At 32.1% G+C, this 14352-nt stretch overlaps 1 protein-coding gene across 4 annotated transcripts in view; it reads left to right on the forward strand.

Annotated features, from left to right (window-relative positions):
• Nucleotides 1-14352, forward strand: part of LOC145668634 (EGFR adapter protein-like) — a 1410624-nt gene that overhangs the window by 1379949 nt on the left and 16323 nt on the right. For all 4 annotated transcript variants that reach the window (XM_081736675.1, XM_081736677.1, XM_081736676.1 and 1 more), the window contains one exon: nt 7717-8144. In XM_081736675.1, the coding sequence (XP_081592801.1) occupies nt 7717-8144 (428 nt within the window). The remainder of the gene's footprint in view (nt 1-7716; nt 8145-14352) is intronic.

Consider the following 14352-nt stretch of genomic DNA (forward strand, 5'->3'; position numbering starts at 1 on the left):
CAGCAGCAGCAGCAGCAGCAGCAAACTTCAGTCTGTGCCACACGCTAATAGATGTCGCAACTTACTTTATTGAGTGTTAAACTCTGCAAGCAGTTTACCGATTTGTACTCAATACAATTAAAAATAAATTCAAGTCATAGATAATGTTCAAAGAATATAGAAATATACCTGTTTAACATACCTATATATAAACGAAGCTTGACATTATTCCATGTATATTTGGTAAAGACATTCTCTACAGCACTTTATCACTACACGTAACAATCCAAATTTTATACACTTATCCACAGTCCAAAGTTTTATAGCACTTTATCAGTACAGATAGCAGTCCAAAGGTTTACGACATCTTATCACTACAAACAACAGTTATTCTTCCCGGAAGAGGCAGGATCCTTTCTTCAAATATTAAATTATATATATTTTCCTCCAACAAAGTTTTATTTTGAAGAAAATGCATAGAATAGGCAACATTAGGCACTAAAGCAATTATTTAGGCAGAAATGGGCGAAATAGGCAAAATAAAATTGGCTTAAATTGAAACTATAATCCCCCATATAAACTTTAAAACGTTATTTTTGATCATATCTTTAATATTAAAGAATATGCATTTTGCCTAACATCCGGTCTCTACTAATAACATACTTCCATGTATTTGGTGCAGAAATGGGTTAGTTAATACAAATACTCTTGTTTTGTTCATGAATTCAGGGCACAAATTAAAAAAAAAAAAAAAAGTACGGGTTACCACACTAAACTCTCTCGCTCCAATTCCTTAAAGTATAACATGTGGTGCATTTATTAATGAAATATGAAACTTTTTATTTATTTATTTATTGTGAAATACGAACAAAATTTTAAGGCGTTTTTGAGAAAACTTCGCCCAAAGAAATCTCGTTTCAAAAGTAAACTACCTGATGTAGATTTTCCCATATGAAATGACTTGTGTCATATGTCAGAGTTATTAATGACATATATATACTTTTTTATATATAAAATATCAACAAAATCGCATAAGATATATTTCACAAAACCGTCAAAAAGAAAAAAGCCTCACTCCTAAGAATAAACTATCTCTTGTGGATATTGTCATGGAATCGATTCACAGAACAATATAGGAATTTATTTGTGAATTATGAACAAAATCTCGTGAGTCGTTTCTCAGAAAATAGCCTGAGAAGAAACTCATCCTCAAAAGAAAACTACCATTGTGAAATTTTTCTTACAAAGTATTTTACGTAACATTACAGTTATTAACGAAATCACCTGAGTCGTTTTTGAGAATATCGTCAGAAAAAAAATCGAGTAGGTTTTCTCGGAATTGTCCCTCATTCTCATTCCACCAGTTCTTGCATTATCATTCATTTTCATTAATCATCCATCTCTTTTAACCTTAAGGGCATAATCAGGGGACGTTATTTTTTTTTTAAAAAAAAAAAAAAACATTTCATTTCGTAGTTTAAGTTTTGGATCTGGGTCCATCAGCGACACAAACGAATATTGTCTTTCTCACTCATTCATTCGTGTTCGTTTCAAATTTAACCTTCATTTGCAGCACCGAAGATTAGATGAAATCGGAACAGTATAATATAAATCTACAGTTTAATATGAAATCCGAACCACATCAGCTTGCATTAGAACTTCTCCATGCTTCTACTAATTATCAGGATTTAGAAACATGTCGGACAAATTCTAGCTTTTTTTACAACAGCCTGTAAAACAATTTAATTCTGTGTAATTAAAGATTTCATTACCATCTTAGAATGCAGGACTGTATTACGAACTACACTGAGAACGTAAACGTACTGTCCGACGAAACCACTTCACCATCAAAATTCTCTTGTGCTCCAAGACCACATTACAATAACCATTAATGCAAAGTGCAAACAAACAAAAACAAGAACAACAACAACAAAAAAATAAGTGCGTAGGCGTGGAATTTGTAATAATTGCCCTCCATTTAAGAGAGCACACGCAGAGAGAATTGAATTTTGAGCGGGGCGTCGCGACGCAAGGGAATGAATGAATGGATGGATGGAGAAAATAACTTCGGCATAGACAGCGTTTTACCAGCAGCTGGAATTGGCAGCAAAGTTATATATAAGGAGTCTCCCAAAGCAGCAGCAGCAGCAAGCATTCCTTCTCTGACATCAGACTTGATTACTGCGAAATTCCAGACAAGTAATTTCGCTTGGGCTTGGGAGAAATTAGAGACAACTCAAGTGATTGTCAAATTTGATGAAGCCTTTGTGCACCTGAAACACGCAAGAGGCAATAGAGAGCTTCAGGGGGCGATCAATTTGGTGAAAGAACTTCAAAAGCGTTATTCCTCTCTCTGTTCCTAAAGCCTAACTTGTTTGCTCGAAGTTTTTAAAGTGTGGAGAGGTACACTTGACTGCAATCTAGTCCGGGAAACTTTTTTTTTTATTTATTTGTTTTTCATCATTTCTACTTGTTTTTCCAAGAGGAAAAGTTGGTAATTACGACTCAAGGGTAAATATACCCTCAAATGATCACAACCAATTACGCAAGAAGGATGAAATATGGATCTTAGTGGGTAGGTTGGGCTTTTGAACTGATTGTAGGCAATCGAATTTCTGTTTGTAATTAGTTATTTTAGTGCTTTCAGTGCAAGCAGCCAGATCAGAGTTTTGCTTCAGAAGAGATAACACCGGTATGAATGTAGTCAAACAAGGTCCAGTGATTCAGAACTGTTTATTATAAGAGAGTTTCGACATAAAATGATTACCTTGCAAGAAAAGGAGTTATTTAGCGGAATGTGGATGTTTTCTTACTGTTATACTCCAATCACAAATCCGTTATTTCATTCCAAATGCAGATACTCAGACGAAAATTAAAAAAAAAAAAAAAAAAAAAAAAAAGGAATAAAAACGTAACAAATTTCAATCGTCAGTTCACAGACTCATTGGTGGAACACTCAGTTTCGATATGAGAAGCTCCTGGTTCCATCTCGGCAGTCCATATGAGTTTTTGGTGGGTACATATCTGTTGGTTTTCTCTGGGTTCTGCCATTTCTCTTACGTATATCATTACGTTAAATTTCCGAAATAATTCACTTTCCATTTCTCATTCGTCCTCTTCAGCCTAAAGTACAGAATGTGGGACGTAGAAACTCAGAAATACAGTAAATATGATTTTTCTTGTTGCAAGACAGATATATTAAACTAACAGAGTACCCGTTCTTTGCACGGGGAGAATAAGTTTCATTTTGGACATAAAGGGACGAATTTGGAATTAAACGACACCGAAAGTGTCAGTTCTCGTCTCAGTGACCTCGAAAACTATGGATTCGACACTGATATCGGAATTTTCTATCATCTCCTTTTCCCTCTGCACCAAGTTGCAAGGCTGAATTTGGATTTAAACGGCATCGGAAGTGTCACTGTTCTTCTTAGCGACCCTGAAAACTATGGATTCGACACTAATAATGGTCATTTTCGATCATTTTTAAATATCTCCCCCTCCCCAAAATTGCACCGTCAAAGTGAAATGATAAAAACCATCCTAGACCCGAACTTCATCTATGTTGAAAATTTGATTGAGATCGGTTGGGTGGTTCAAGAGTTATTAAGTCACAAACATACTCACTTTCATGTTTATGTACATATATTGATTAGGTTGTAAATTGATTAGGTAAAGAAGTATACGTAAATACTTTTTTGTTAATTGAATTTTGCTCTAAATTATTTCTTTGAATCCCAATAACAGTAAAATAGATAAATATGTATAAATCAACTTGAAGTAAATGTGTAAAATAAAATATCGATCTCGAATTTTCCTTTTTGGAACATGAACTGCAAAAAGACGTGTACGAAATTGGAATCTATGAATTGAATGAAAAACAATGGTTCGTAAATATTACATCAATCCCACAATTTCGATTCGTTGTAGATAAATTTTAAATGAAATTGTGTTTGAAACTACATTTTAATGCTAAATCCCATATATATCTGATTTTGATATCTTACATCTTGGTGCAAAGAACCATATTTCAGGTTTTATACCATAATTTTGGTGTAAATCGTTGCATTTCAGATCTTACTGTTGTATTTTGGTGTATATTTCCAGTGCTTTCATCCAAACATGTAAGAGAGATAAACACCCTCCAAAGTTCTAGAATTTCTCCCAAGTTTTGAAGATATGGGTGTAACATATAGATGATGAATATTGTTTCACCCTAGAGGCTTACATATTCCCCAAAGAAATCGAGAAACTTAATAAAACACTGTATATTCCCAATATTTCAGAACATAATGTTATAATATTTTGGTGCAAATCTTATTATTATTATTATTATTATTATTATTATTATTATTATTATTATTATTATTATTATTATTATTATTATTATTATTATTATTATTATTATTATTATTATTATTATTATTATTTATGATATCAACCTCAAGTGAAACATAAGTAACCAAATGAGTTGGAGTGTGACAAAAATTAAACAAAGAAGAAATAAAATTCGATTCTCTTATGAGTCATGTACCAAACCTTTTCGGAAGTATGCCCGTCCCATTTTCCTTCCTTTTATCTTTCCTCTTCAGCGTTCTCCGAAGTTGAGGTAGGCCACAATCTCAATGCCTATTGAGCAGGGGCGTAATTTAGAAGAGCATGGAAGGAGGAGGGCAGTTGCCCACTAATGGAAAGTGTGAAACTAGTTTTGTCAGTGGAGGTCTTGGCAAAAAAAAAAAAAAAAAAAAAAAAAAAAAAAAAAAAAAAAAAATGAAATGACGCTATTGCAGTTCAGCTAAACAAACGTGAAGGATAAAGCTTCTTTATAACATATTAGCTATAAACGTTTGTTTGCAAAGCGCATATTTATAGGCTCAAATTCAATTTGAGATACGAAGTTTCCGATACATTTAAGTTTGAGTTTGCGTCCTTATGGATTCGAAATTACATTTCTGGGCTTTCGGTATCTATGAGGGATGACGTCCCACACTATCTGAGGAAAGGGAAGAAATAAAGGATTAGGGAAGGAAGGAAGCGACCTGGAACCTGTATGTTAAGTATCATCCCCGCATTTGTGAATGAAGAACGCTCACACAGAATGGCTGGCTTGAAAAAAAAAAAAAAAAAAAAAAAAAAGAAAGAAATTTTTAATACTTTTTCGACCAAGTGTCCCCCCACCAGGAATCGAGCCCGGGACTGCTTGTATCAAATACGAAATCGTTAGCGATTATGCTATAAGTGGCCACGCGTCCTTGTACAATACAAGGATTATGAAGGACGGTCTCTGCTATTAACGTAGGCTACGAACCACGACCAGGGGGTTCAGTCCGGTGCAGCTGGCGGATAATGCACAATTTTGGCCGTTGCCCACCACACTAACCCGCAAAAGAGCGGATTACATTACTACGAGTATGACCCTAGTTAAGAAGTCATTCAAACTCCATTGTTAATAGGCCCGTCCTTCATGACCTCGTAGCAATAGAAAAGCATAATCAATCACTCAAATAAATAATCGTAAAATTAAAAGTAATTGTATAATCTTAATGAATAAATCAAGATTGAAATACTTTCACACATATGCAGTATATTTCTAGCATAAAATAAATTGAGATATGTACTTGTTCTATTTTGTATAAAGAGTAGGTATTTAAAGAAGCTTGTATGTATTGTTAAATATTTTCTACAGGATTTTTTAAAGTCCATCTCATATTAAGAAATTAAAGAAAAAAGCTAGTTTGTTTGTTCTGTCGTCGAAAGAGAGAGAGAGAGAAATTTTTTAAAAAAGAAAAAAGGAGTGGGGATTGGAGGAAGGCAAAGACTAATTAAAGTTTTCACCTAACAAAGCCAATTAATATTGCAAGGTAAGAAGACGAAGACCTCATTACAAGCCCTCTTTTAACTTGGCTACATGTAAATTAACACTGAAACAACCTCGCACTCGACGGAACAAAATTAACATGCAACTTTTTAATTACTTTCAATTAGCGGAGCATTTCTATTCAGTAGCGTAACAACACCATCGTTATGTTTCATTGGGACCGAAATTTGTTAGACAGATGTAGTGAGGGATCTGAATACTAGATGGGAAGAAAACGGGGTGGGGATACAGATTTTTTTAAAAAAAGAAAAAAATGTGATTTATGTGTTATTACAGGAAGAAAAATAAATAAGGTAGATTTTTAGGCAAAAAGGGAGTTAGAAATGTCCGGTCGAATTTTTGGCTATATTTTAATAGCTAGCTTTCAAGTGTGTTATTTACTAATTGGAATCCCAGAAGAAATTATTATTATTATTATTATTATTATTATTATTATTATTATTATTATTATTATTATTATTATTATTATTATTATTATTATTATTATTATTATTATTAAAGGTCTTGTGTTGCTTCGGTTACCGTGAGACAAAACGTCATACTAAATTTAGTACATTTAAATCAAGAAGAGATTGTATCGCACGATAAATCTGTATCGCATACCAAGAAACAACAGCTGCATTTCAGATTTTGCTTTGGGGGGGGGGGAGAAGAGAAGATAAGGCTCTCCAGCGATTATAAATGGTTTCACGTTTTTTCATTAATCTTTATAAATCAAAGAAGTCCTGACTGACTGATTGATTAGCGCCTAAACCAGGGCATAGGATTTGTGATGTAAGGTCCCACTACGGATGGATTTTTGGAAATTCTATGGGTAAGAAAGAGGGGGAAGAGGGGTGGCAATTTATCATCTTCAAATGTCCATATCTCGGAGTGTCTGAAGGTTAGAGACATGAAATTCACCATTTGAACTTTTCATTTAAAATAATTATACACGTGTTTCACAGTATATGTATGTATATTTGCCCTACAAGGGAAGAAAAAAAAAAAAAAAGAGGATGGGGTTACAATTGTTATAATTAGATGGCCATAAGGTTAGATACATGAGATTTTGTATTTAGGTTTTTCCTTTAAAATAATTAAATACGTGTTTAAGCGTTTTTTCTTTCTTTCTTTTTGCTTTCTTTTTTTGTATTTCCTCTAGAAGAGAATAAAAAAGAATGAGAGTTTCAATTGTTAAAATAAGATGGCCATAGCTCGAAATTCCTCAAGATTAGAAATATGTTAGGGATATAAGAAGGGCAAAGCCGTAGGCCAAGCAAATGCGGGGATCTGGAGGCGAAGTCCCCAGCTAGCCGAAGGACCAGGCATTTGCAATTTGTCATTTGTCATCCTACTCTTTCCTCAACTGACAACTTTGTCGAGAAAATATGATATACACACTCAACTTGTCGGAAATATCACGAATCTTGAAATTAAAGCAATGCCTATACCTTAGTGGACATTTCTCCATTTTCCTAAAAATCCTTCCGAATCATTTTCCCAAGGCCCAAAAGAACAGAGATGTCTGGGGTAAAAGAGAACGTGTAGTAGTAACCCTATGCAGGATAGCTGGATAGTGTGTGCTGCTGTATAGCTGGATAATGAGTGTCTTTGTTTATGTGTTTTTTAAAAGAAAAAAGAAAGGAAGATAAGTGAATAAAGAAAAAATATGATTGCTAATTCAAGATTTTATGGTACATCATTGTATCCCAATATTTTGTTTGGACAATTGTGATTATAGGAATTCTGTGTGTTTAAATTCGGCTTTAATTTTTATTTAAATACTTGGTCTAAATTGATCGGAATCTCAAATCGTGCTTTTCATTATTTTAAATGATGTTTCTATAAACCTAATTTCACGTATTTTATCTTTGCAGGCAAAGACTTTAGTAGAAACTTCACAACAAAAAAATCAGGACGACGATATGAATTTACATCTTAGTGGTAAAACAGGCTCACCATTGAGGTTGGGTCCACTGAAGCCAAGTTCGATTCCTGGTCTTCGTCCAGCCAAATACCATGAAAATAACATCGATTTACTTAGCCCGTCCAGCGAAGAAAGTAATTCCCCCACGGAACTCAACTCGTATAAGAGGCTGGTGGACAAACCGCCGCTCATCAAGAGACTTACCATGGGACTATCAGGCGAAGACAGTTGCCCTCTAGTCACGTCCAGCCCTACGAGACCTTTGTCTGGAGGCTACGTTAATGAGGCTGTTACTGAAAGCGAGACTCGAAATAAGGACAAACAGCAACTGGACAACCGAGAAATTGAAACGAAACATATTGAAATCGACAACAAAAGGTAAGTTTATATCAAAATGGATTCATTTTTTTTAAAAGACAATATATCACCTTGTTTCTATCTTCATGCAGGTTACATTGAATCAAATAATGCTTAAAATACAATAAAATCATGCATTATTTATAACTTTTCGTCATTATAACAGTTTCTTCTTTAAATTATTTATTTAAGTCTGTAAGCCTTAATTTACTGAAACTTAAAGGATATTTCAAAAGTTCATTTAATCTAATATTGAGCTTCCTTTGTAACACGTATAATAGAGGAAACTAAAAATGAAAAAAGAAGAAAGAGAAGGAAACTCATTGAATTAACGAAACAGTGTCCAAGTATTCAACGACTTTAGAACGTAGAGATTTAGTTGTGACTTGCTACAAAATCTACAATTTCCGAGTGTTCAACGACTTTAGAACGTAGAAATTTAGCTGTCTTGTCACAAAAGCTACAGATTTACTTGACGACTCTCAATTCAAAGATCTTGTTACTCAAATCAAGATAGTTAAACTTATTCACTCTGGCAACATCTTAACACTTTTCACATTACTATTATAATGTATATTAATACAGAGTGATCCATAAAATCAACAATGTCCGAGTGTTCAACGACTTTAGAACGTAGAAATGTAGCTGTCTTGCCATAAAAGCTACAGATTTACTTGACGAATCTCAATTCAAAGATTTTGTTATTCAAATCAAGATAGTTAAACTTATTCACTCTGGCAACATCTTAACACTTTTCACATTACTATTATAATGTATATTAATACAGAGTGATCCATAAAATCAACAATGTCCGAGTGTTCAACGCCCATAGAACGTAGAAATTTAGTTGTCTTACCACAAAAGCTGCAGATTTACTTGACGACTCTCAATTCAAAGATTTTGTTACCCAAATCAAGATAGTTAAACTTATTCACTCTGGCAACATCTTAACACTTTTCACATTACTATTATAATGTATATTAATACAGTCACATCAAAATACGTGCAATCAGTTCTGAATTATTAGATAAATGTGGGAAGATCATTTTGTCACACCGAATGTTGAAGATATCTCCCACATTCCTGTAATGAAAACTAAACCCCGTCAAATTATAATCTGTGACTTGGCTGAAGCACATGAGCAGTAATGTAGTAAACTTTATTCCTGAAGATAAATTTCCTCGTAGCTATGTAGTTAACGTACGCGTTCGGCGCTGGAGACCTGGGTTCGGTTCTCGGTGGGAGCTCATATAATTGAAATCCCACATTACGCTGTAAATCCACGTCTTATATCCTTTGATGACAGCAGTGGTTTAATTTCAATCTTATTTTGTATAGATATACTGAAGTAGGTAATTTTCTTTTAAGTGATTTTACCAATTATAAGTAAAATTGGAAGTTCTCATAATTTTGTATCCAGAAATCGGGTAACCTTACTGAACCAACGGTAGCGTAATCATGTTCCAGATAGCGTAATCATGTACCACCTAATATGTATGCATTTTAAACATTAAGAAAAAAATGAATGAATGAATACGAAATGAATCCTTCATTTCGTTACTACTACTATTACTATACTACTACTACTACCTAGATATTATTATTATTATTATTATTATTATTATTATTATTATTATTATTATTATTATTATTATTATTATTATTATTATTTACTACTACTACTACTACTACTACTACTACTACTACTACTACTACTACTACTACTAATAATAATAATAATAATAATAATAATAATGTTTGTTAATATAAGTGACACTACAACCATAGAGCCTTTAATTGGTCACATTGAAATACATGAATTGATATAATAAACCATGCAAAAATATTTTACAATATATATATATATATATATATATATATATATATATATATATATATATATATATATATATATATATATATATATATATATATATATATATATATATATATAGATAGATAGATAGATAGATAGATAGATAGATAGATAGGGCTAATAATAATAACAATTGAGAACTGGCACTTTATTCCAGATATTATGTACATGATAATAATAATCTCGTTAGCCTGCTTCAAAAATAAATAATAGCACATTGTAATATATCCAAGTATTATATCAATGAAGATGCATTTTTTATGATCAAATTTCATCCATAAACTAAATTACTTTGTAGATGTAATCTGAGACGAGACAAGATGTACCCGAGTATATGTACAGTATTAATGTCCAATAACGGATTGTTCTCACCCTTCCTTAATGCACATTTCTTGTACAGCAGAACGTGACTTGTGTGTCGATCTTTTGTAATGAAGGTTAATCACATCCTTGTTCGTTAGAATGTGTGTGGTCCCCTCCCGGATGTACGGTGCAGGTAATCAATCTAAATGAACAGTAAATGCGACTCTAAGGTCAACAATCAACAGGCCAAATCACAGTCAAATTGACGTCAACTACCTGTAAATAATCTGTTTCTGTTTGCTAAATAAGGAGTAAGTGACATAATTAAATTCGCATTTCTGACTTTTGATTTCCTTTTTCTTTTGTCAGTATTCTAGTTGCTTCTATGTCCAATATATTTGTTTACATGAGGATTTTTTTTTATTAAATAGACTTTAGTAAACAAAGAATTTAGAATACTAATAATTTTCTTAAAAAGAAATAAGTGTATGACCGACCTGCAATCACAGTAATAGAACTTTTCGTGTTGGAAAAAAAAAAATGAAGTCAGAATTCAGTGAGCAGCCGAGAAACAAAGAGAAAATTAAAAGACAGAACACAGTTTATGGTGAACGGAACCGTTAGAAAATTGTTTCGAGACATAGAAAAATATGAAGTTTGTGTTATTATTGAAAGCATAAGATCTGTAATTGCAAGAAGGAAATAAATATTTAAAATTCTATATTTGATGTAGTTACAATTTCTGATAAAAGATAATTGTTTTTCCCTGAATGTGTCGTAGTATACTGTAAGTTAAGTTTTGCTAGTAATGCAGATTGCATTCAGACTAGGCGCTAATGAAAATTAAGATTATATTCTTGTTAATAAAGTAAGGCTAAAATTAAAATTTTAATTTTCACTATCATGCAATGAGAATTAATTAAAATTGAAAATCAAAATTTTAATTTTAGCCTTAATTTTTCTGACATTAATTTTTACTTAGAACAATTACTTTTTCTTTACCTTAATTTTAAATTTTAATCCGTTCATTTTTTGTCATTATTATTTTTTCCAGTTCTGCTAACAGATACTTTTAAAATGAATTGCATGGGTTTTCTTTAATTTCTTTGTAAATTTTCTCTATCAAACTACATATTTGTAACCCGTATTCAGTGTTTGATCTGACGTAGATAAAATGTAGCATCTCTTTAAAGTTGTTATATTACATTATTATTATTATTATTATTATTATTATTATTATTATTATTATTATTATTATTATTATTAATAATAATAATAATAATAAAGAACTTTTTTTAAAAAAACTGATGATTCCAAGTATCCAACCTGAAGTGACTACCTATAGTATTAAGAAACCAGATTTTTTTTTTCACAGAAGTTGAATGATGATGATAATTGTCATTAATTAGTTAATTTTTGGATTAGCGAATATTGAAGACTGTATATTCAAGCACAATCAACAAAAACGATGGGTGTTAAAGATACTCAAATTGTACTGATGGGCATTTGTGACTTATCTGTGGCTGTAGCAAGTAAAGGACTCTATTTTCGTGCATTGCGTCAGTTTCTTTTGAAGTAAGATAAATTCAAGAAAAGAGCACATTGCAATAATTCAGTTCTAAAAATGGGAGAGGAGAACGACGTTTGTTATTTAGTCTTGCTAGCCAAGGACACAGGCACGCCCTTCTAAAGGATTGATGCACTGTGTCCTCCCAAGAGATGTCGCTTTGTGCAGACAACTTATCTTCTCCATTTTCTGTCGGTATTTATGGAGATGATCATTCGAGATGGTGTACTATTTCTGGTTTCTCCATTCTTCATTAATTTATTTATTTAACTTCTTGCATTTTATCTGAATATTGTTTCTTCCCTTTCTGGTCTTTGTTGTTGTTTTTCTTATATACGTTCTATTTTATGCTAACTTTCTAAATTTTATTTATTTATTTTAAGATTTTCTGTATTTTTCCATGTCTAGAACAAAGGGCTATTATCTTCTCGTTAGACTAACCTGATTCGTTCCAAAACTACCTAATACATGAGTCTACACTTTCTATCAGTGAATAGTAAAATTATTTACTTTCTAAACAAAATAGTTAAATAGAGATCTTTAAAATTATTGTGATGTCGCATAAGTTGTAGAAGCTTATATTTCATGAATTAAGCTGATTCTGTTCGTATTAGATTTAACATGAGCATAATTGTTCCAGATTATCCAGTTTGCCTATATATATGGTATATAAGCAAGTATTCAACCATAAACTATAGTCTAAAGCACGGCAATCATATATGTATAGTAAAACTTCCTTCAACGAACACCTCCATAATACGGACATACGGACATATCATTTTGTCCCAGCTAAACCATGGGTATTATTGACACACACACACACACACACAAAAAAAAAAAAAACTCCCTTTTACGGACCCTCTTAGATACGGACAGGATTTTTTCTCAGTTCATAAATATTTAGGACAAAAGGATTCTTTCCGCAATTTGACCATAAATTTATCATGTAATAAGTAGACAGAAAATCCCTTCCCCGCAAAATGTCTTTGTTGTAACAGTTGTAAGACGAATTTGAAATTATTCTTTTTCTTCTTTCCACAATTGTTTTTCTATATTTAATAATAATGTTTCACATGTTCTTGTTGCTTTACTTTTAATTTCAATACAGTCAGTATTCGAAATAGTTTTTTTTTTTTTTTCTGGATATCACGTGTAACCAATATAAACACCTCCAGCGATAGCTTTGTTTCAGTACAGTATTTTAATATTAGTCCATATTTACATTTAATATTAGTGTGTTTACATAATTTATATTACATACAGTTATCACATTTGCTGTGGGTAATCTAAATTTTGTGTATTCTCTATGTAACGGATATTTCTCAGACTATATGTCTTAAGAACAATAACTTTTATTAGATGGCTAGAAAATAACTTATTTTATGTAGTATAAACTTGAGAATTTTTGGTAATACAATAAACTCAACCACTTCCTCATGGTACCGGGTTAGTCTCAAATATAAAAACATAACATGTTCTTCAGTTATAGTGAAATCCCCCGGGCATGCTTTATTTATCTATTTATTTATTTATTTATTTGTTCATCATGCAAAGCAGGGTTGAAAGAAACATTTCTGCTTCGAGCTAAACTCTGAGCTGGCCAAAGCTGCTATTTTCCCATTTCTGAGTTTTATTAGAAATTTAAGAACTGATTATGATAAAATTAGCATAAGTTCACTGTCTTGACGAAGTTTGGGAAGTACAATGCATGCATAAATTGATTCAAAGGAGAATAACATGTCGTACATGTATAAAGTGTCCCTTCCTACTTTTTTTAAAAAAGTATAAACTACTACCAGATCATTGCATTTTGTGCAGGAATCTATTACGCCACATGTTCTTGAGAAGTAGATAAGTAGTAGTTTTAGTTTTCACAATATGGAATCTTTCTCATCTTCATAATGTGAAAGTCTAAGAAAAATCTGTAAAACTGTTTGTTTAAAAAATATTTTGACATAGTAAAGTTGATTACAAATATTGTAGGACACTGAAAGAGAATGTGTTTTAAGTTACAAATTTTTTAAAAAAATGTGAGGTTTCTGTCATTCCAACTTCATAATTGTACAGATTCCGATGATTAACTTAATCTCTTTCCGTTTATAAGAGTGCTATCTGTGTCATTTTATTGTTGTTGAAGAAATTAACAGCATTACATCTAGTGTTGTTGAGGAAATTATAATTCCGATCAATTACAACATTGACATTACTCTCTCGCTCATCACTTTAAACTTTTGCAACAGTAAACACTCACAAAGCAGTGAATGGTTAATATAAGGTTGCTCACCCTCTAACTATGACCCGCGAGCTACATCTGTCTCACGAGAATTTTTCATGTGTTTTTCATTTTTCATTTAATATTTATAAAACATGCAGCAATCATTCAAATAATACAATGGCCGTGCATAGAAAATGCTTAGCTATTCCTGGTTTAAAATTGGTTGGATAGCTGTCATTGGATGTCAACTAGGCAACAGTAGTGAGAA

The sequence above is a fragment of the Thermobia domestica genome, chromosome 13 (genome assembly GCF_964235325.1).
Source record: "Thermobia domestica chromosome 13, izTheDome1.hap1.1, whole genome shotgun sequence".
Lineage (NCBI taxonomy): Eukaryota > Metazoa > Arthropoda > Insecta > Zygentoma > Lepismatidae > Thermobia > Thermobia domestica.